This window comes from Balaenoptera musculus, chromosome 6 (assembly GCF_009873245.2).
Source record: "Balaenoptera musculus isolate JJ_BM4_2016_0621 chromosome 6, mBalMus1.pri.v3, whole genome shotgun sequence".
Classification (NCBI taxonomy): domain Eukaryota; kingdom Metazoa; phylum Chordata; class Mammalia; order Artiodactyla; family Balaenopteridae; genus Balaenoptera; species Balaenoptera musculus.
In genome coordinates this window covers 36,342,049-36,364,758 of record NC_045790.1, presented here as the reverse complement: position 1 = coordinate 36,364,758, position 22,710 = coordinate 36,342,049, and the positions used below count along the sequence as shown (strand labels likewise).

Sequence of the window (22,710 nt, the reverse complement as noted above, 5' to 3'; positions counted from 1 at the left end):
TCGTTTTTTTGGTATTGAATTGTATGAACTGTTTATATATTTTGGACATTAACTAACCCCTTATTGGTCATATCATTTGCAAATATTTTCTTCCATTCTATAGGTTGTCATTTTGTTTTGTTCATGTTTTCCTTTGCTGTGCAAAAGCTTTTAAGATTAATTAGGTCCCATTTGTTTATTTTTGCTTTTGTTCCCTTTGCTTTAGGAGACAGGTCCAAAAAAATATTGCTATGACTTATGTCAAAGAGTGTTCCATCTACGTTTTCTTCTAGGAGTTTTTTGGTTTCTGGTCTTACATTTAGGTCTTTAATCGATTTTGAGTTTATTTTTGTATATGGTGTTAGAAAATGTTCTAATGTCATTCTTTTACATGTAGCTGTCCAGTTTTCCCAGCGCCACTTTTTGAAGAGACTGTCTTTTCTCCATTGCATATTCTTGCCTCTTTTGTTGTAGATTAATTGAACATAAGTATGTGAGTTTATTTCTGGGCTCTATAGTCTGTCCCATTGATCTATGTGCCTGTTCTGTGCTGTTTCTGTTTTGTTATATTCATTCATTTGTTTTATTCTTTAGATTCCACAGGTAAGTGATAACCTTTCTCTGTCTGATTTATTTCACTAAGCATCATACCCCCCAAGTCCAGTTGTTACAAACGGCAAAATTTCATTCTTTCTTATGGCTGAGTACTATTTCATTGTATATATATACACCACATCTTCTTTATCCATTCATCTGCTGATGGACACTTAGGTTGCTTCCATATCTTGGCTACTGTAAAGAATGCTGCTTTGAACATCGGGATGCATGTATCTCTTCAGATAAGTGTTTTCGTTTTCTTCGGATATATACACAGCAGTGGAATTGCTGGATCATGTGGTAGTTCTGTTTATAGTTTTCTGAGAACCTCCGTACTGTTTTCCACAGTCATTGCATCAATTGACATTCCCACCAATAGCGTACGAGGGTTCCCTTTTCTCCACATCCTCGCCAACATTTGTTTTTTGTGGTCTTTTTCATGGTAGCCATTCTGACAGGTGTGAGACTGTGGTTTTGATTTGCAAAACTACTGACATTGTGGTTTGCATTTCTCTGACGATTAGCGATGTTGAACATCTTTTCATGTGCCTGTTGGCAATCTATATATCTTAACTTTACTGTGTATCTTTCTTTTTGTATTCATTTGCATATGAATGGTATGTGGGTCTGATATTTATATCAACAGAATTGATTTGTCATTCCTCTGCCTCTCTTGGAATAAACGAGTCATCAAGAGCAGACAGTTAAAAACTTAACCACAAGTTGTTTTCCCAAAGTTTAGCTGTCAGTCAGTTCTCTGGAATTTTGAACCACGGAAGGTTCAGTGAATGATTATAGAACTAACTCACAAAAGTGCCAGAAGACTGTGATATGCCTAAGTAGTACTTTTTTCAACTCTACTTACGAAGGATTTTAAGGTGTTTTTGTTTGTTTGTTTTCCCTGCCAGCAATTTGCTTTTTTACTGGAGGGAAAGTCAGCTATATTTTCTCCTCATTCTACCACTTATAATCCTGTGACCCCAGGCCGTCAACTTCTTTTTAGGGCCTCTATTTCCTCATCAGGGGAATGTTGGTCCCCTGATGTAGTCCTAGATAAGGTTCTTTAAGGTAGGCTCACCATTCTCTGATTTATCTCATTACCTCCTTAACATCTAACATCAAAGTGTCCCTAGCCTGTGGTGATGGATCAATGCCAAGCCACACATGTACAAGTGAAGGTGCCTCTCCAAGTCACATGCCAGTGTCCTAAATTGAGGCCAAAGGTCAGTTGGCAGCAACACTGTCTGTGGCTGGAGAGGATCCCCAGCACTGAACTCCCTCAACTTTTTTTACTGGGAGCGTAGTTCATGTGTTAAGTGTCTCAGATCTGCCTGCCTGTGCCTACTATTTAGTATTTTTAGTAATTTACTTTAAAAATCTGGTGTCCAGCACTCCCTTCCCCACCCTTACTCTTTGATGCACAAAATGTATCTGTAAGGATCATGCCAAGTCACCCAGCTGGTATTTCAGGATGGGTTAGCTTTGAGAGACACCGTTTCTCTACCAAATAATTATCTTTTCTTTGATAATTTTATAAAATAATCTTTTCTGTTCGAATGTGAACAGATGTAGTGAAGGGTTTCAGAGATGGAGCAAGTGTCTCTTTTTGGATTCCTTTTCTTTGAGAACTGTCCGTGGGTCCCACTTGATTCAGAGGCCAGGCAGATATCAGCAGTCCTAGCCTTCTCAACACAAGTGTTCAGGAAGGGCAAGTTCTGAATGAGCTGTAAACTCGCTGCTTAAAAGATATCGTTTCCCCTTCTTTCCTTTTCTTTTTTCTCTTTCTCTTTTTTATTTCCTTTGCCTCCATGCAGTACCACCTTATTCTGTGGAACACAAGAGGCAGCAACCCGAACATATTTCCATGCCTACTAATTCTTCCCTCTTCCAAAAGAGAAAAAACCTAGGATGACACTCCACCCTCTCCCCCCAGATCCTCTCTGTTTGCTCATTCCTCTCTTTTATTAGTGTTGAATGGGGATTAGACAAAACAGAAAAAAAGGCAGGAACAATGCAGATAAGAAAGGAATTGAAACAGTGGGGTCTGTGCTTTCTGTGGTTGTGGAAGTTGAAAGGATTCCCTGACCAGTTGGTGGCGTTTCTAGCAAAATCACAGATCTTGGGATAATTTGGGGTAATACTCAAGGTTTGGGGATGGGCTAGGATTCTGGCCAGGGTAAGGCAGACCTAGGTACATTCACAATGCCTAGATTCTACTTTGGATCTGGATTGTTTCCAAACCAGAGATCTTTCCCCTCACACCCTCCTTGGCATGTGGTTGTTTTGGCTCCCTCTTGGGATTACTAAAGCACTGGGAACTCCTATAAGGTCATTTGAAACAAGAGTGATAGAATGAGTGAAACTGTGGAGTGGCTCTGATTTCCAGAACCCTCCAGGCTTATAAGGGGGTGGTGGTGCGGGGGTGGGGTGGGGGGGGGAAGGTCCATTTCCCAACTTCCAAGCAAAACCAGTTTGGGGTTGCAAAAACACAGCTGCTGTTGCTTTCCACTGACCTGTGGCTCAGAGTGGCAAGGGACATGTGACAATCAATGCCTGGCTCAGGCCATTGTGCTGGGTGACCCCTAGAAAGAAGGAAAGGCAACTCTAGTATTCAAAACTGCCTCTTGTAGGAGGATTTCTCAGGCCCATGCGTCTCCTGGCTTTTTTCAGCGCTGGGGGTTGGTTGGTGACCTCCAGCCAGCACCATCTTCAAACCAGGAATTGCCACACCTGGAGAGGCAGCCCCAAGGGGCTGGTGGAAAAAGCCAGAGTTCAAAACCTAGCTCTGCCTCTTACTGGATGTTTGCCCCGAGGCGAGTTTTTCCATCTCTCCGAGCTGCACTTTTCTCAGCTGTAAAATGGGAGTAATGATAGGCTGGAATTTACAGAGATGTTGCCAGAGTTATAGAAGATGGTATGAAGCACTTGGCACGTGCTGACACTTAGTAATTAGTCATTGGCTCTTCTCTCTCCTAACTTCGGCAAGTAAAATTTCCTTCATTTATATAGTGAAACTACACAATTATCTAGCCTCTAAGGAAAAAAGGAGGCAGATGGAGAGTGCGTTATACGACACATTTTCTACAAGAGCCATACCGGTCACTATATCCATCCTGAAATACCAGCTGGCTTTGTAGGGTGGTAGGAACAGCAGGAGTCGTGTAAGGCTTCCAAAGTTCTGCCAGGGCATTTATAAGCTACGGGGAAGCAAACTGACACGTTGTGTCCTGTGTCCTCACTGCACCATGGCAAATATGGGTACAATTTGGCAACTGGTTTAACCACAGAATTTTGGCAGACTGAGCCCCTTTAGGGATGATTCAGTGACTTCAGGCTTTTGAAAGATATGAACAGCCCACCGTGCCCAGTTCAGCGAGGGGTTCCCACCACTTCCAGAGTTTCCCGCCTGAGTTTTCTCTCTGTGGTTACCTCCCATTCCTCCAAAACATCTGCCAGGCTAAGTTAGAACACAGGTCAGGTAGTGCCCTCAGGCGTGTTTGGTTTGGCCATTGTGCTGCAGGCCCACTCAGCAGTTTAGAAAAATCTAGTTACCAACATTTATAAATCAAGAATGTTCGTGTAGAGATCCAGATTGCCAGCCTCGCTTGAAAACTTGGCTCTGTCCACACTGGGCTGGCATATTCCTGCATGCAGCCTGCGGCTGGAGCCAAGTGGCTGCCACTCCCTTAGCCGGGCACACGTTGCCCCGGCTGCCAGGCCCCTGCGCTGCCTGCTTCACTTGTTCAGGCCCCCTTCCTGAACCGTGTGGTATTTTGCTTGCGATTCACTCCCCCTCTCAAACATATACTTTCCACGGTACCTCCCTGCTTTCTGAATCCAGTGTACCTTCCTCACCTGGCCCTCCACGGTGTCCAGCAATGATTCTCAAACTGGACACGTGCTAGAGACACCTGGGAGACTGTCGAATTCCTGCCGCCTCCCGCAGCCCCTTCTGATTCAGTAGCTCAGCGGCGGGACTCGGGAGCCTATTTTTAACAAGAAAGAGCCCCAGGTAATTCTACTGCAGATGATCTAGGGCACGCCCCAGCATCCCGTGCTAGGCTTTCTTTAATTTCAGTTCCGGAATTCCTAGAGAAGTCAGTTGGCCTTCCCTCTCCCCCACCAAATGGCAGCTCCTGCAAAAACCACGTGGGACTAGGGGAAAGAGGCGATTCCTAGTAAAAAGGCGCTCGGCAGACCACCGCACCCTTCCTTCTCATTCTCTCACGCCTGTTGCCGGTCCGTGCCCGGCTCACCCCATTGTCTCTGCACTCGCAGCTCCAGGAAGGCAGGGGTTGCTTCTCACTCAACTGCCTCTCCCCCGAACTGCCTGGCACTGGACTTTTAGACACGGTGGGTGTGCTCATCGTCTATCTCTTTTAAGTTTTTAACTAGTTTTCAAACAGTTATATTTGTACAGTTAAAAATGCAAATAATACCAAAGGATATACAACGAAGCTGAGTCTTTCTCCCAATCCTGACTTCTAGGCCTCTGTCCCTCTTAAAGGAACCAGTCTCTTTTGTGTCTGAACGAAGACATGGGCCTGTCTATGGAGACAAGGCCCACTTGTCACTTTTTATCCCCACAAACAGTTGTTTTCTGTACAAACGGTCCTCAACTTACAATGGGTTGACTTACAATTTTTTGACCACTTTGGTGCAAAAGCGATAGGCATTCAGTAGAAACACACTTTGAATTTTGAATTTTGATCTTTCCCCGGGCTGGTGGTATGCGGTACAATATGCGGTATGTGGTACAATACTCTCTTGTGATGAGTCCCAGTCAGCCACACGATCAGGAGGATGAACAACCGATACCCTTACAACCATTCTGTACCCAGACAACCACCCTGTTTTTCATTTTCAGTACAGTATTCAATAAATTACATGAGATATTCAGCACTTCGTTATAAAAGAGGCTCTTTGTTAGATGATCTTGCCCAACTGTAAGCTAACGTAAGTGTTCTGAGAATATTTGAGGTAGGCTAGGCTAAGCTGTGATGTTCAGTAGCTTAGTATATTAAATACATTTCAACTTACGATGTTTTCAGTTTACAATGGGTTTATCAGGGTGTTACCCAATCATAAGTTGAATAAGATATTGTACTTTGTTTTCATTTCATAGTAATATGTTGATCATTCCATATCAGTCATCCCAAAAATAGGTTTTATGAATATTTATTCATAAAAACCTTGGATTAGATAGGGGAATGTTACTATTATTATCTTAAAATTAAGACTGTTGGAGAATGGATCGATTAAAGGATTTTTGCCCAAGGGGTAGGACTAGAAAGCAAGTCTTCCAACTCCCACCCCGGAGTGTTTTGCTCTAAGTTATATAGTTAAGTTATTTGAAATCGCCGTTTATCTGTGTGGTGGAGGCCAGGAACAGTGTCCTTTCTTGTTCACCACTTATAATTTATAAAAAGATAAGGAGAAATTCTGCCCAGAGCTGGGGTAGAGGGTCCTCTCCAAACATATCTCGGGAGTTTGGGCCTTTATGCCACCACAGTGTATCTTAAAGATTACCTGATGTGAACTCACTCTTGCTACCAACTCAAAAGTGAGTGGGGAAGACTTCCAACTAACAGGTTTATTTAAAACGCTGCAGAGACAGTTACAACAGAAGACAGCTGCTTTCAAGTCCGCTCTTCCAGAGCTCAAGTTTTATACAGTTGCACTATGTTACCTGCTCCGGACCTCTTAACCTCCTATCAAGCAAAACATGAGTCCAGCTCAGAGGTCTGTTCATATATTCGAGATTTACCATGCAACACATCCTTCATTTCCCTTTTTCCTCATGACTTACCAGTGCAAGAAATTTGGAAAGTTGTATACAGATAAGGCAAAAGAAGTTTGGAATTGTATGTACTCTTGAGAGGTGAATCCTAGCTTTCACAAATAGCTTCACAGAGCCCACTTTCTTTGCTAAGGATATCATTTTTTTATTCATTTTTGTCCCACCTTTCCCCTACTCTGAGAAGATAATAAGTGATTTCTTGAAGTGAATGTGTATCAAAATTGTTAAAGAGGGCAAACACTCATTGAATAAATAAGGTCCAGCCTTGAGAGTAGAAATTAAATGTTCTCTGTCCTTTTCAGGGACACGTGGCCATCAGGAATCATGAGCAACCCATTTGCACACCTCGCTGAGCCTTTGGATCCTGCACAACCAGGAAAGAAGTTCTTCAATTTGAATAAATTGGAAGATTCAAGATATGGTAGGTACATGGCTCTATGATGTAAGTGCTCTGATAGTAATTGGAATATCATTTGCATAATAAGTTAGCTACTTAATAAATTAGCCTTTAGGAGAGTTGGAAGAGGGAGTAGCAGAGATGGCTGAATGGTCTTGGGTTAACCACACAAATACACACCTTTCTTACATTGCTCATTTTCAAGTAGATAATAATGATTATATATATGTAACATGTACATAACATTTAGTATAGAGAGTGTTTGTACATATATATTGTTTAATCTGAATAACAACCCTATCATGTTATGTTTAAAAACATAAGAAGTCCTGAGGAAGCTGAGGCCCAGAGAGAGTAAATGATATGATTAAATAACAATTATGTAGGTAGCAGAAGAGGATGAAAACACAAGCCTTTTTTATTCCAACTCCTGTGCTTCTCTACCTTTGTAGTCTTGCCTTTTCTGGATAATACTGGTAAATAATTCTCATGTATCCGGATGGACCATTTCTTTTATAAACAAAATAACTTTTCTTATGAATTACCATTGTTTTATTCTAGAAAACACAGTTACCAATGACCATACTATGTGGTGTTTAGGGGTTTATTTCCTTTGAAAGATGTATCTGACTATTCTTTAGTCTTATTATAATAATTGTAAAGGGGTTATTTTCTCATTTCTTAAACACTAGGTTTCATAAGAAATACTACTTGTGTATGTGTGTGTTACTTGCTAACAGTAATACAGTAAATTATCTAGACTGATGTCTTTCGCGATGACTTAAGGGAAATTCTGTTACTGGGTTCCAAGGCTAGGCAACCATTTATTATGAAAGATTTAACTGTAATATTTTCTTTTTGCCTAGGCTGTTGGTATTTTCTAGTACTGAATGTCTCCTAAATCCATTCAATAGTCTTGTATTTTAAACTGTTGAGATCAGTTTAAATTTACTCTCTTCCCCTGCTGCAAGAATAGTGTGATGCCTTGTATCAAGTTTGTATGGAGTTCGGCTTTAGAGAGCTCTTATAATAAGATGTCTCATGGGTTTTGTTTTGTTTTACTTTCTCTTTTACTCCTAGGACGACTACCATTTTCTATCAGAGTTCTCCTGGAGGCAGCCATTCGGAACTGTGATCAATTTTTGGTGAAGAAAAATGATGTTGAAAATATCCTAAATTGGAATGTCATGCAGCATAAGAACATAGAAGTGCCATTTAAGCCTGCCCGCGTCATCCTGCAGGACTTCACGTGAGCCTCATGTCACTTCACTCTTTCTCTGCATCCCTTGTCAGCCTTTAAAGAAAGCTTCTTAAAATCAAAAATAAAAAACACAGTGACTGTATAATTTTTCACTCAACATTCAGAGACGGTTGGAAGCAAAAGGGGGCAGTCATCCCAGACGGGAAGAGATAATCTCAGGCAAATCAGGATGCATACTCACTCCACCTTTTCCAGTGGCAAAGGTCTTTGTCCTTGGTCTTCAATATCCTAGTCCTAAGTGTACTAGCAAAAGCTGAAAGAAACAGCATGGAGTGGAGCTATCTCGGAATCTTTTCGCCCCTGTGTCCTATCACCCAAGGAGCCAGGTTTCAAACAGCTGTCCTTGGAATGTTGATATGTTTCGCCTGAGGGGAGATACGTAGTTCACAAGGCCTGTTGTGTTGCTGTTAAGCCTCTGCTCACATCCTGCTATTCCCAGGAATTGCTCCCCATCACAGCTTCATTTTGAGACATTACCGTTTCATTTTGAAATGATGTTATTTTATTCCTTCTGGAGAGCAAATTTCATTTTTTTTAGAGGAAGATCACCCAAATTTTATTCTCTAATAAAAAGGAAGCATTCACTTAGTATAAATTTGATTCACAGCCTACTTTTCTGAATTATATCCATTCCTTTAAATTTGGTCTGAAGTTGAAGGGCGTGATCCGTATATCTTGTCCAGGTCTTTGTCAGCCCACCATATGAATAGGGAACAGTGATGGCAGAAAAAGTTCCAGAGTTTTTAATTGCCAGCTTTCCCACAGTTTCTCTGTTTAGACCATATTGGCTGTGAACTTCAATGCAGGGATAAAATTGCATATAGAGGTACCACTCAATCGTGGCGCTTATTACTGATGTGATTTCTGCTGAAGGGAATGTGTTTAGACACTTTCACTTTTCTAACACATCCATTGTTAGCACCACTGATGAGACAGCCCCATTGCCAATATTATCAGCAGAGGCAAAAGCTGAAAAATCCCATGGCACTTGTTTAACAGATTTGTTTTCTGCTTAATCTCCCTTTTCTTAGGGGTGTGCCAGCTGTGGTTGACTTTGCTGCCATGCGTGATGCTGTGAAAAAGTTAGGAGGAAATCCAGAGAAAATAAACCCTATCTGTCCCGCTGACCTTGTCATTGATCATTCCATCCAGGTTGATTTCAACAGAAGGTGAGAGACTAGGATGAATACTTGGGTTTTCTGCTTTGTGCAAAATCGCAGAGTGTGAGTCTTTTTTGTGTGTAAAAGGAACCCTCCTGCACTGTTGGTGGGAATGTAAATTGATACAACCACTATGGAAAACAGTATAGAGTTTCCTTAAAAAACTAAAAATAGAACTATCATATGACCAAGCAATCCCACTACTGGGCATATACCCTGAGAAAACCGTAATTCAATAAGAGTCACGTACCAAAATGTTCATTGCAGCTCTATTTACAATAGCCAGGACATGGAACCAACCTAAATGTCCATCGACAGATGAATGGATAAAGAAGATGTGGCACATATATACGGTGGAATATTACTCAGCCATAAAAAGAAACGAAATTGAGTTATCTGTAGTGAGGTGGATGGACCTAGAGTCTGTCATACAGAGTGAAGTAAGTCAGAAAGAGAAAAACAAATACCGTATGCTAACGCATATATATGGAATCTAAAAAGAAAAAAAATGGTACTGATGAACCTAGTTGCAGGGCAGGAATAAAGATGTGGACATAGAGAATGGACTTGAGGACACGGGGTGGGAGGGCGAAGCTGGGGCGAAGTGAGAGTAGCATCGACATATATACACTACTGAATGTAAAATAGTTGGCTGGTGGGAAGCAGCAGCATAGCACACGGAGATCCGCTCGGTGCTTTGCGATGACCTTAGAGGGGTGGGATAGGGAGGATGGGAGGGAGGCTCAAGAGGGAGGGGATATGGGGACATGTGTATGCATATGGCTGATTTGCTTTGTTGTACAACAGAAACTAACACAGTATTGTGAAGCAATTATACTCCAATAAAGATCTATTAAAAAATAAAAATAAATTTAAAAAAGAAGAAAAATCTTTAAAAAGTATATTCAGGAAAACTCAAACTTAATAAATATTTTCCCCTGAAGTTTTTTTTTTTTCAGGGTTGGGGCAGGGGGGATTAAATCGTTTTTTTTTTTTTTCTATTTACTTCTTGGGTGGGAACAGCCTGTGTTTAAGCTTGAAGTCTGGGTGAAAAACACATACAAATTCTGCCATGAGAGCTTGTCAATACAAGTATGTGTCTGACTTTAAAAGAGTTTGGCTTTTTTTATTTTCAACCACTGGAGTCTTATTCCTTTTTGATTCCAAGTAACTATTTCATATCTGGCCATCTCTGCCTCTCCACGTGGGTGTCCATAAAGTCTATCCCTTTCTTTTCCTTTTTTCCTTCTATTGTTCAGGATATCCACTTCTCTCTTCCTGCTAAAATCCTATCAACAACCTACCAATCCTACCAATAAAATCTCAGTAGCAGAAGACAATAAGAATTTATTTCTTACACATCTACAAGTTGGGTGGGAGCTCAGCTGATCTCAGCTGAGTGCAGTTCGGCAGCTGTGCCTCACCCAGCCTTGGCACATCGGTAGGGCAGCTGGGACAGCTCCATTCTATGTGTGCTTCTTGGGGACCCAGGCTAAAGGAGAAGGCAGTTATGTGGTGATCACAGAGGCTCAAGAAGGCAAGCGGGAACCTGCAGCATCTCTTGAGGCCTAGATGAGGACTGACATAGGATCACTTCTATTCACAATCACATGAATCAAAGCAAGTTGCACAGTTGAGCCCAAAGTCAGGGGTGAAGGAGTACACTCCAGTAACTGCAAGATTATACAACGAGGATCTGGATACAAGGAGGGCAGCCAGGTACTACTAGAAGGCTGATATCTTAACCTAGAAGTATAACTAAATAAAATTATTTCCAACTTTAGATAGAACATTAGTTAGAAAGAAATAACTGTTCTGCATACAATGCTGGGAAAATTAATTATTTGGTAGAGAGAACAGTTCATATGATTTAAAGCATTAATATTTTAAAAATTAAATCATCAAAGATTTTGAAGAAAATTTAATTATATAGTGTCAAATGTCTTGATGAGAAAGACCTTTCTAAATTTAGAAGCAATGAATGAAACAAAGAAAAAAAAAACCTATAGATTTAATGACTTCAAAGTTACCAGGAGATAACTTGAAAAATATTTTCAATAAAGAGTTAATATCCCTAATATATAAAGAATATGTATAATCTATTAAAAAATAGTAAAACCCAGCAAATAAATGGGCAAAGGAAAGTAGACATTTCACAATAAAAGGAAATACAAATGGTAAACAGTATATAAAGCCTTTTCAACTTTACAAGTAATAAAAAGGTAAATTAAATCCTTGAGATACCATTTTCTCTTATCAACATAGTTTAGAAAATAAATGTTATTAATTATAAATGTGTCAGGAGGGAGACACTTTTATACACTGCTGATAGCACTACAAATCAGAAATGATGAAAGCAATGTGCCATATCCTTTGTCCTGGAATTTCCACTTCTAAACATACACTTTATAGATATCTGAAATTCAGCAAAAGCTTAATGACTAAATAGTGCTTATTAAAGTATTATTTATAATAGTGAAAACTTAAAAGCATTCTAGGTGTCCAACAAAGGAGAGTGATTTATTAAATTATGGTACATCCTTAAAGTGAATTATTAAGTAACCTTTACGGTTATATTTTAATCCTTAATAACATTTGGAACATGCTCATGTCTTGGCTCAATGAGCTAGATAAAAATTGCATGTATAGAGTGATCTCAGGTCGATGAAACTCTAGGCAAAGATTAAAAAATTGGAAAGCGAAGTGCCAAACTGCTAAGCAATTGTAACTGTTCTTTATTTTTACAATAAAAAGCTATTGTTTTTATAATAGAAAGTCATTTAAGAATATGAAACCAACCACTCAAAGGAAAAAAAAAGCAAAAACATTTATTTGCTTCCTTGGGGATTTAAGTGGGTTCCATACAGCCTCAAGAGAAATGTAGAAACAGGTCATTCTCAAATTAGTATTGCCAATATCCAAATCAGAGAAATTCAGGAATAGAGAGAAAACTGCTTTGTCCCCTGAATTGATGGTTCTTGGAACAAACAGACTGGATACTTGCTAGCTCTTCCCTTTTCTTTGGACTCTAAACCCATCCTTGGGCAACATGTCTTTTTTTTTTTTTTCCTTAAATCACATGAGCTCAATTTAATGTTTTGATTTTAAAGGGAAGAGTGAAAAATACACAAACTATTATCCTATTGGAGAGTAAGTATGTTTCCTAAAGTCCCACTTCAGAAATTATTAAAAGTAGCCTCACAAAATCATGGGCAACTTTTTCTTGAAGTCTCATTGGTGTTGACAGATTTATCTTCATTTCCCTGGCCTGGAAGGTGAAAGTACTGGTGGAGACAGAATTGTAATTGTTTTAATGTCTAAAGTTATTTGACTCAAAACTCAAAAGAGCTCCTGACAATTAAGCAGGTAAAGAATCTGAGTCAGCACCAACTTCATTGTGACTTGGTTTTCTCCTTAAACCTTGACATCCATCAACTCTGGTTTCAATTTTTTATGGACCTTTTTCATTTATATTGTAATACTGAAAACATTGTGATGAAAATAGCAAAGTCTAGGGGTGAACTTTGATCCAAAATGATATCCAAATCTAGCAAACACTTTTTTTTTAAATTAAAGAGAAACACTTCTATGAGAAGTATTTTCTTTTTTTTATAAATTTATTTATTTATTTATTTTTGGCTGTATTGGGTCTTCGTTGCTGTGCACAGCTTTCTCTGGTTGCGGTGAGCGGGGGCTACTCCTCGTTGCGGTGTGCGGGCTTCTCATTGCGGTGGCTTCTCTTGTTGCGGAGCACAGGCTCTAGGCGCGCAGACTTCAGTAGTTGTGGCACGCGGGCTCAGTAGTTGTGGCTCGCGGGTTCTAGAGTGCAAGCTCAGTAGTTGTGGCGCATGGGCTTAGTTGCTCTGTGGCATGTGGGATCTTCCCGGACCAGGGCTCGAACCCGTATCCCCTGCATGGGCAGGTGGATTCTTAACCACTGCACCACCAGAGAAGCCCGAGAAGTATTTTCATTGCTAGTGTTTTGTTTTTATTTCTTGAGTTTGGTTTTGCAATTTGACCTCCCAGTCTCTTTCCTCATTTTTGTAAGGAATTAAGTGTGATGTCTCAGCTTTTGTGGAACTGTGTGCTGTGGGCTTATTTCCAGCTACTTCCAGAATGAAGTAAGGAGTGGTGGGATGGTGAATTTTCTCAGTTAAGTATTTCTAAGCTCTTTCCCTGCTGTGAATAATAGTAATTGGCTTCACACCATCTTTAGGAATCGAGGATCTAACTAATGCATTATTGTAATGTTTTACAAAGTTATCTCAGAAATAACCTTTTTTAAAATCCCAAGAAGAATATCATAGCAATTTCTGACCAGATTTCATGAGTGTCAAAACTATCTTCTCTATAAATACTGTCTGTGAATTTCTGGAGTACCATTAAATGTAATACTCAGAAACTTTGAACTACATCCAAATCTGATTTCAACTTATGTAAATAAGGAGAAATTTCCTCTTTAGTGTGTGAGGCCATTCACATTCAGAGATCTTATTGAAAGTTCACCAGATTGGGTAAATCTAGGAAAGTTCTGAGTGGTGGAAAAATCTGAATTCTAGGTCTGTTTATTCATTCGAATAACTAGAACTAAGTTAAAGAGCCAAGGTTAGCATGAAAGATTTTTTGTTTTAGTGAGTAAATAGGGTTGTTTTTTTAATTTTATTTTTAATTTTTTTTTAATTTTAACTTTTTTTTACCTAGAATTTAACATATCTTAAAGCAGCCTAAGCATTTCTGGCTTCTGCTTGTCCTGTGACTATGTCATGTATATCGAACTGACGGTCCCAGCATTCTCTGGGGTAAATGGTCCTCTTCCAACCTTGCTTCTGTTGTGAGAAACTCTGAAATCCTTCTGGAGACAAGAGGACAAGGCATAATGACTGGGAGTCCACATGTGCTCAGAGCTCAGCAGAAGAGATGGGGCAGGGCCATACATGATTAAGAATAATATTCCAATATGCCTTCCCTTTTTTTGGTAAAATTAAATCCATTTAACAGACCTATTGTGTGCCAGTATTTATTCAAGAAGCAGGTTAGTCTAGAATAGTAGAGAGATTAGAGAATGCACAGCTTGAATGCAGTTAGTAAGTGTAGGAACCAAAGCACTAACTTGGAGAGTCAGGGGGGCTCTTCCAGGAGTGTCACTTAATCTGGGTCTCCAGGCATGTTTACCAAAGAGCGAAGAGCTGGAAAGGCATTCTACACAGAGAGAACAGAGCATGCAAAGGCATGAGGAAAGTGAGGTTTGAGAGAGTATGAGGGCCACAGTGCAGCTGAAACTGAAAGTTTGGACTGGAGGATGGGAGAGGGCTCTTAAAGGAAGTCTGAGGTCAGACTGAAGGACCTTGTTTTTTAAGGCAAGGGATTTGTACTTTATTTAGAAAATGGGATCCATTGACAGATTCAAGATGGGTTGTGATGATCTGTAGTTTGGAAAACTGATTCTGGTGACAGTACAAAAGATAGGTTGACTAGACTGACAGAGAAACTAGAGAGGAAGCTGTCTCTGAATTAATACTCTGATATCTGTAGGTACTAAGTGGGAGAAGAGGAGGTCATTAGATGAGAGATGGACAGGCAGAGATGAGGAAGAAATGTAGGAAAGAAGGTCACACATTAGGGTTTGACCTGCTGTGTTTGTGGTGCCCGAGGTGTTCCTGATGCAGGTGCCCAGGATACATTGGGACTGTGGATCTGGACCTGAAGAGACAGGTGGGGACCGGAGGGATGGAGCCCTTAGTGTACTAGTGCGAAGGTGGAGATGCGTACCTTCAAGAATAGCTGCATCGGGTCCAGAGGGTCCACAGGGGCTGCTGATCAGGGGTCAGGGCGGGGATCAGAACAACTGCCTTGTTCCACTACACTAGGATCTCTCCTTCTCCATTTCTTCTACTTTTCTCTAACACGTACACACATTCACAGACATTCATTCTTCATGTCAGAGATCAGCAAACTTTTACTGTAAAGGGCCAATAGTAAATACTTTAGGTTTTGCTGGCCACATACTGTCTCCGTTTATTTTTTTTCCAGCCTTTAAAAATATAAAAATTATTCGTTGCTTGACAGCCAAACATATACAGGTATTGGGCCAGATTTGACTCATGAACCGTAGTTTGTGGACCAACCCCTGCTCTAAGATACTCTCAGCAATTGATTCCATCAAAGCAACTGACACTTATATGGAAGAATATTCACATCAAGAGAAAAAGAAAAAAAATCCGCATGGTAACTGAATGTGTATTTGTAGAGTAAATAATAAGTGCCTCCAGTCTTTTTTTTTTTTTTTTTTTTTATTAATTAATTAATTTATTTATGGCTGTGTTGGGTCTTCGTTTCTGTGCGAGGGCTCTCTCTAGTTGCGGCAAGCGGGGGCCACTCTTCATCGCGGTGCGCGGGCCTCACACTATCGCGGCCTCTCTTGTTGCGGAGCACAGGCTCCAGACGCGCAGGCTCAGTAGTTGTGGCTCACGGGCTTAGTTGCTTCGCGGCATGTGGGATCTTCTCGGACCAGGGCTCGAACCCGTGTCCCCTGCATTGGCAGGCAGATTCCCAACCACTGCGCCACCAGGGAAGCCCAGAGTCTTTTTCTTCTCAGGGAGTGCCTGCCTACCCGTGTTCATCTGGCAGACTCCCCCTCGCCCTCCAGACTACATCGATGTCACTGCCTTCTGGAAGGCATCCCTGGCTCCCTGGTCTGAGTTGATGGCCCTTTCTGGGCGCTCCCCTGGCACCCTGTACTTCCCGTATCATGACATTGATAATCACACTCTCATGGTTGCCTGGTTGCTTCTCCGTGTCTCTCGCTAGGCTCTGAGCTCCAGCTGGGCAGCACACGTGCCCCTTCTGCACCTTTGTACGCCCAGCATGTGGCACCAGGTAGGCTCTGTAGATCATTAATAAATGACAGAAGAAAGTGGGTATAGTGGTTCAGGTAGAGGCTCCGGGACCGGTCAGACCTGGGTTCAGGTGACCACTCTGTAATTTACAAGCATCTGACCTTGGAGAAGTTAACTAATCTTTCTATGCCTCAGCTTCCTCTTCCATACATTGGGGTAATGGTAGTACCTACGTGAGGGGTTGTTATGATGACTGAATGAGTTCATGTGTGTAAAGCACCTGGAGCCTATGACGCATCGTGCAGTCTTGCACTTTGGCTCCTGCTGTTATTATTATTATGGTAGTTGTTGCTATTACCACTACCACCATTGCTGCTACAGCTTCTGCAACTACTACTACAGGGAGGCGGCGTAGGGATTCAGAGCATCATTCCTGAGTCAGACTGCCTGGGCTTCAATACCAATTCCATCATTTACTAGCTGTGAGGTCCTGAACAAGTTTCTTACTCTCTGTGTCTGTTTCCTCTTTTGAAAAATGTGGATATTAGTTGCCCCTAGCTCAAAGGGCTATTTTGAAGACTAAATTAGAAAATAAATGTAAAGCACTTTAGAGCCTAGTTCCTAGTAACGTCAGTAAGTGTTGACTATCAATTAGTGAAGTCTGACTTGGGTCTTAGCTATTAATTTCACTATCCTTTCCTATGTTCACTCAACCCATGACAGTTTGTAAGCGCTTCCTGCGTGCTAACCATGCCGAGTTGTCACTATGACGTACTCTACCTTGACTCAAAACAATGTAGTTTGATAATAAAAATTCTGGAAAAGCTTCCTGATGCCCTGAATTGTCCATGTCAGTCCTGATGAACTGAATGACTTTGAGCAAACCTCGGTATATAATCTGGGCTTTACAGATGTTCTTGAGTGGCACCATCCTCCTCATAAACCTCCTTTTGAAAGATAGGAGATTGTGATTCTATAAATTCCTGTGCCTCCTGGCATCACTGGTTCCCTACCTCCCAACATAAAACAGATGAAAATGCCAGCCCAGATATGGCTCAGCTCAGAGAGGTGTTGTAACAAGGTCATAGGTAAGAAAGGAGTACAGAAAGAAAGCTTCTTTAAATATCTAAGCTGCTGTTGTCATCATAAATGTCTTGAGTCTGTTCCTAAGAGTCAGACTTTATGATTAGAATAGTTTTAACTTAAATTCACTTAATGTTTTCTACCCACCATGTTTAAAGGCATTATAAAAATCACCTGAACCAAAAATAATTATTCTTTTTACTTTCTTTAATTACCTCTTTCCCCTGTGAATGAATGCATAATACCACCCAGCAAGCCTGCAGATGAAACTGCCATTTTCTTTCTTATCACCTATAAATTTGACCAGTAACATTTTACGCCTTAAAATTTATACATTTAGTTTTTCTCTTTGACAGGGCAGACAGTTTACAGAAGAATCAAGACTTGGAATTTGAAAGAAATAGAGAACGATTTGAATTTTTAAAGGTATGGGCAGAGTTTGGCTCCATTGGTTGATTCTTTATGTGTGTGGGGTATGAGGAAGAGGTGCCAAGGAGGTGAGCTGCATAAAGGTGTGTCTGGCATTCATAGTGTTCTCCCCATTTTTCAATCCTAGTGGGGCTCTCAGGCCTTTCGCAACATGCGGATTATTCCTCCTGGCTCAGGAATCATCCACCAGGTGAATCTGGAGTATTTGGCAAGAGTGGTATTTGATCAGGATGGATATTATTACCCAGACAGTCTTGTGGGCACGGATTCGCACACTACCATGATTGATGGTTTGGGCGTTCTCGGTTGGGGTGAGTGTTCTTCCAGGTTCCTATTCCACTTATGCTGTTCTATGTAAATACCTTGATTTACTTTGATGCCCTTACATCCCAGCAGCATGAATTTGAGTGACCACAAATATCAGAGAGGTTTTTTTTTGTCTGTTTTCCAGTAATTTCCAGTACCCGGAAAAGTGTCTCATGCCTTTTAGGCACTCAGTATAATGTTTGGAAGAATGAATTAGAATAAGCGAAAATCAGCTGGGGTGTTTGTTAAAAACAGCGACTCCTGAAGCCCACTCTCCTTTTTAGGGTGGAATCAAGGGGATTTTGACACAGGTGTTTGGGGGACCACACTTTGAGAAACACTTGTTAAAAATTCTACAGAGGGAAATAGAGAAAAGATAACTGTTCTTCATGGAAATATAACTCTATACTAGTAAAGCACTACAAGTGGGTTGACTACTTGTTAATGACACTGAACTATGCCTGAGGGATATCGTGAGGACTAAGGAAAGCATTATTCTGTCATGCCTTTCCACACAGGTGTGGGTGGTATCGAAGCAGAGGCTGTCATGCTGGGCCAGCCAATCAGCATGGTGCTTCCCCAGGTGATTGGCTACAGGCTGATGGGAAATCCCCACCCCCTGGTAACATCCACTGACATCGTGCTCACCATCACCAAGGTAACAATGTGCTGCCTCTTCTGTGGTCTGAGTCGTGGTGACAAATAGGAAGAAAGTCCATGATGGAGTCTCTCTTGGTTTCCATGTGCTCTAGAAATGCTAGCAAACAGTACGTTTATGACTTTAAAAGAGATGACATAAGGAGAGAACTCTGCGGTTAGGTTTCAGATCATTATGTTCATTTTACTCTTCTGTTGCTGCATGGATCTTTTTCTTTAAAAATTTTTTTTGAAACTGTGAAATAGTTTAAATACACAGAAGTTAAAATGACATTTATATGCCCACCATGTAGACTTAACAGATGGTAACATTTTGCTGTATTTGCTTCAGAGCTCTCTCTGTATGTATATTTTTTAAGAAGTGAAATGTAATATTTATGGCTAAAGCCACTCTCTTCATTTCTAGAGATAATCACTATCTTGAGGTTATAAGAAATCATTTCCATGTGTATGTTTATACTTCTACATTTTTTCCACATGGTTCTTCTTTATATGAAAATAACAAACTCTATGAATAATTTTTGACTTTAAAATTCCATTCTCTGTATTATAAGTTACATTATTGTAACAGATGTTTCTCCAAGCCGGAAAATATTAGTTTTGTTTTTTTTGTTGTTTTTTTTTCATTTGCCCTTGTCGGAAATAATCTTTTTTGGTGATTTGCTTGCTTTGCAAAAAGAAGGCAGTTTCATTTTGAAAGACTATTAGAAAAGTAATTTTTTTTTTTATTATCACACAGTTTTTTCTGGTTGTATAGTTTGGAGGCTTGGGGTATGTGGGATGGATACTATACTTTTGATTTAATAGTCATGGACATCGGAATGGGATTTATTTGAACACTATAGCTCATCAGAGATGTCCGCATCATTCAAGTGTGGAATAATATAGGCTCCGCCCACAAAATTTGGCAGAATTCCATGTAACCAAAAGAGCCTGTCCGTGTGGGTGTCCACACTTCATACAGCTGATTTCATGCAGGGCCAAGCCAGTCACTGAGGCTCCAGCCCTGGCTGATGGCTTGTATGGAAAAGGTGTGAGAGTCAGACTGCCTGGATCTTTTGGTTACATTTGACTTATACCTGTGTTCAGGATCTTTGTTCATTATACCCTTGAAAACAAGGCATTTGCTTATTCAACAAGTGCAAATCATAATTTATTCAAGTTGAAAGAATTTATTTAATTTTTAGAAAGAAGTTTTCTCATTTGGCAAAACTTTTCTTATTATCTGTGTTTTTATATTACTTTTTCTTTCTTTTTTAAGAAATGTTTCGACATAATTTTAGATTTACAGGGGAGTTGATGTAAAGGTAATACAGAGTTCCTGTTACCTTTCTCCCAGCTTCCCCAGATGTTAACATCTTACATAACGATGGTACATTTATGAGACACAGAAGTAGTTAACATCGGTGTGACATTTTTAACTAAACTAGAAACTTCACCAGTTTTTTCAGTAATCCCTTTTCTGTTCAAGGATCTACTCCAAGATACCATGTTGTATTTAGTTGGCTTTACTTTTTAAGTTTTATTTTTCAAAGTAATCAAACATATGTTGGGCTAATTCATTTTTTTGTGTTTACTCACAAGGCTACTTTATGAGAATTGCAAGGGGATAGTTCTGCATTTTAAATACAGGTTATCAAGTCTCAAACTCTGCTATTGTTCTGTTGCTCAGCACCTCCGCCAGGTTGGGGTAGTGGGCAAATTTGTCGAGTTCTTCGGGCCAGGGGTAGCCCAGTTGTCCATTGCCGACCGAGCTACAATTGCCAACATGTGTCCAGAGTATGGCGCCACTGCTGCCTTTTTCCCGGTTGATGAAGTCAGTATCAAGTACCTGGTGCAGACAGGTAAGTGCAGAACCCTGAAAACAGAAGGCTGTTTCTAAATTCATAGAATGCTGAGAATTGGAGCACTACCTTCTGCCTCTGTCCCTCGATTAAACAGCTGAGGCACTCAACCTAAAGAAGAGAAGAGAAGGGATGGTGGGGAGGGGAAAGCTGCAAAATACATCCAGAGATGAGATTAGTTTCTATGGCTCTAGAGGTGGCCACTGAACCTCTTACTGATCTGGTACCGAATTTGTAACATCTACTGAATTGAAACCAATGGTTTCAGAGAAGTTGAACACTTTCTTAAACTGAAACCTAAAAGAAATTTCTCCATCATGTCTTCGTGGAGAGGATGACAGGGGATGTAATGAACACTGGGGCCCAACAACAGGTCATGATAAATATGTTAACGAAGATCAGACAGTCGTCTGTTATAAGGTCCATGCTGAAAGCTGATGACCTTTACAATTCAGTTAAAATGAAGAGGCAAAAAAAAAAAAAAAAATGCTGATCTGTTGTGGATCCAAGAATCAAGCTCTCAAACAGTCTTAGAGAACTGGGAGAACTGCGTGTCCCAGTTTGTCCAACTGGGCAAACCGTGCGTATTATCTCCTGCAACCAGGGTCTTGATCAGAATGAAACAGCAGAGCTTTCAGGGTCATATTCCTGGTGATATAGCATCACGAGTTAGGACTTTGAACTCTGGAGTTAAACTCAGCTTCGGATCCTGGTTCTGCCATTTACGGCCTGTGTCCCATGGCAAAGTTATTTAATCTTCTTGAGCCACTATTTCCCCATCCATAAATGAGGATAATAACAGTACTTGTCTCATAAGGTCATGATAAAGGATTAGAGAGTGAAATAATGCATTTAAAATGTTTAGCACACAGTGCTGGGCACACAGCTGGTGATCTGTGGTGGGAGACTGCGGGGATTACTACTTTAACAAGAATAATGTGGAATGCTGAGGGTCTGTGGCCAGCTGAAGGCAGATGTGTCGGAGGTATGCTTTGACAATTCGCTGAGGCTTAGGATCCTCTTAATTAAGACCCATAACCAAAGAGAGAGGAGTGCTTATAAGTAAGAATCTTCTACAGAAAATGGTCACTTCGGTAGAACAGCAGATCAGTGAATGGCCCCTAGTAAACGGCAGCATCGGCTAGAGAGTCCGACTGTTCGCCTGAAAGCTGCAATATCAGCAGAGCTCTTGGTGTGTGTTTAAGTGAAATGCCCATTACTTGTATAGTTTCTGGTAGAGGCATTAGTTTAATCAGGAAATATTAACGTCTGTTACTTGTTACTTCTTAAAATGCCCATTAGGTCGTGATGAAGAAAAAGTAAAGCATATTAAAAAGTATCTTCAGGCTGTAGGAATGTTTCGGAATTTCAGTGACCCCTTTCAAGACCCAGACTTTGCCCAGGTATGAGAGTGCCTTTCACTGAACATGTGTTTCCTCTTTCTCAAGCCTGTGGTTTTAGTTGTGAATGTTTTTTCTTGGGGAGTGTATTTGTAGGATTAGTCATTGCCAAGTTATCGCAGAAGAACAGGGTGTTAAAAGGCTGAAAAATCAAAAAGATAAGGAATTGTAGACATAAAATAACATAACTTGTCCCATTCTTCCCGGCCATTAGGTTGAGTGTGCTCCCCCCCCACTTTTTTTTTTATAAATTTATTTTATTTATTTATTTTTTGGCTGCGTTGGGTCTTCGTTGCTGCGCGCGGGCTTTCTCTAGTTGCGGCAAGCGGGGGCTTCCTCTTCGTTGCGGTGCGCGAGCTTCTCATTGCGGTGGCTTCTCTTGTTGCGGAGCACGGGCTCTAGGCGTGAGGGCTTCAGTAGTTGCAGCACGCGGGTCCTAGAGCGTGCGGGCTTCAGAAGTTGCGGCGCGTGGGCTCATTAGTTGCGGCTCGTGGGTTCTAGAGCGCAGGCTCAGTAGTTGTGGCTCACAGGCTTATTTGCTCTGCGGCATGTGGGATCTTCCCAGACCAGGGCTTGAACCCATGTCCCCTGTGTTGGCAGGCGGATTCTTAACCACTGTGCCACCAGGGAAGCCCTGCTCCCCTTTTTTGATTTACTCCTCTTATGTGGAAGATCTTTGGAAAAGGAGTTTAGAAGGACTGGAGCTATTTAAAGGCTGATAAGCACATCATTATTATAGATGGGGAAAGAAATGGAGGTGCAAGTGAATCAATTTGTTCTGATTTACCCATCGACGTACTTATCTTCATTCACTTTCTAGGGTGCAAACTGAATCCACATTTTTCTCAGCAGCCAAGATCGGAGGGTAAACCAGATGTGGGATCCTTGTTTTGTTTCATATTACATTGAGGGAAGGAAATATTCAATTAGACTAGGGCCCGTTTCTTGGCATTGATGAGTT

The 22,710-nt window shown here is 40.8% G+C and overlaps 1 protein-coding gene across 2 annotated transcripts in view; it reads left to right on the top strand.

Moving 5' to 3' along the window:
* ACO1 (aconitase 1) overlaps positions 1 to 22,710 on the top strand; it is a 60,293-nt gene that overhangs the window by 14,106 nt on the left and 23,477 nt on the right. The window contains exons 1-9 of one of the 2 annotated variants that reach the window (XM_036854393.1): positions 4,811 to 4,929; positions 6,679 to 6,797; positions 7,854 to 8,022; positions 9,066 to 9,203; positions 17,470 to 17,539; positions 17,670 to 17,853; positions 18,367 to 18,506; positions 20,178 to 20,349; positions 21,652 to 21,752. In XM_036854393.1, the coding sequence (XP_036710288.1) occupies positions 6,701 to 6,797; positions 7,854 to 8,022; positions 9,066 to 9,203; positions 17,470 to 17,539; positions 17,670 to 17,853; positions 18,367 to 18,506; positions 20,178 to 20,349; positions 21,652 to 21,752 (1,071 nt within the window). In that variant the 5' untranslated portion in view covers positions 4,811 to 4,929; positions 6,679 to 6,700. Of the gene's footprint in view, positions 1 to 4,810; positions 4,930 to 6,678; positions 6,798 to 7,853; positions 8,023 to 9,065; positions 9,204 to 17,469; positions 17,540 to 17,669; positions 17,854 to 18,366; positions 18,507 to 20,177; positions 20,350 to 21,651; positions 21,753 to 22,710 lie in introns of those variants that run through there. The other variant, XM_036854392.1, reaches the window with a different exon arrangement.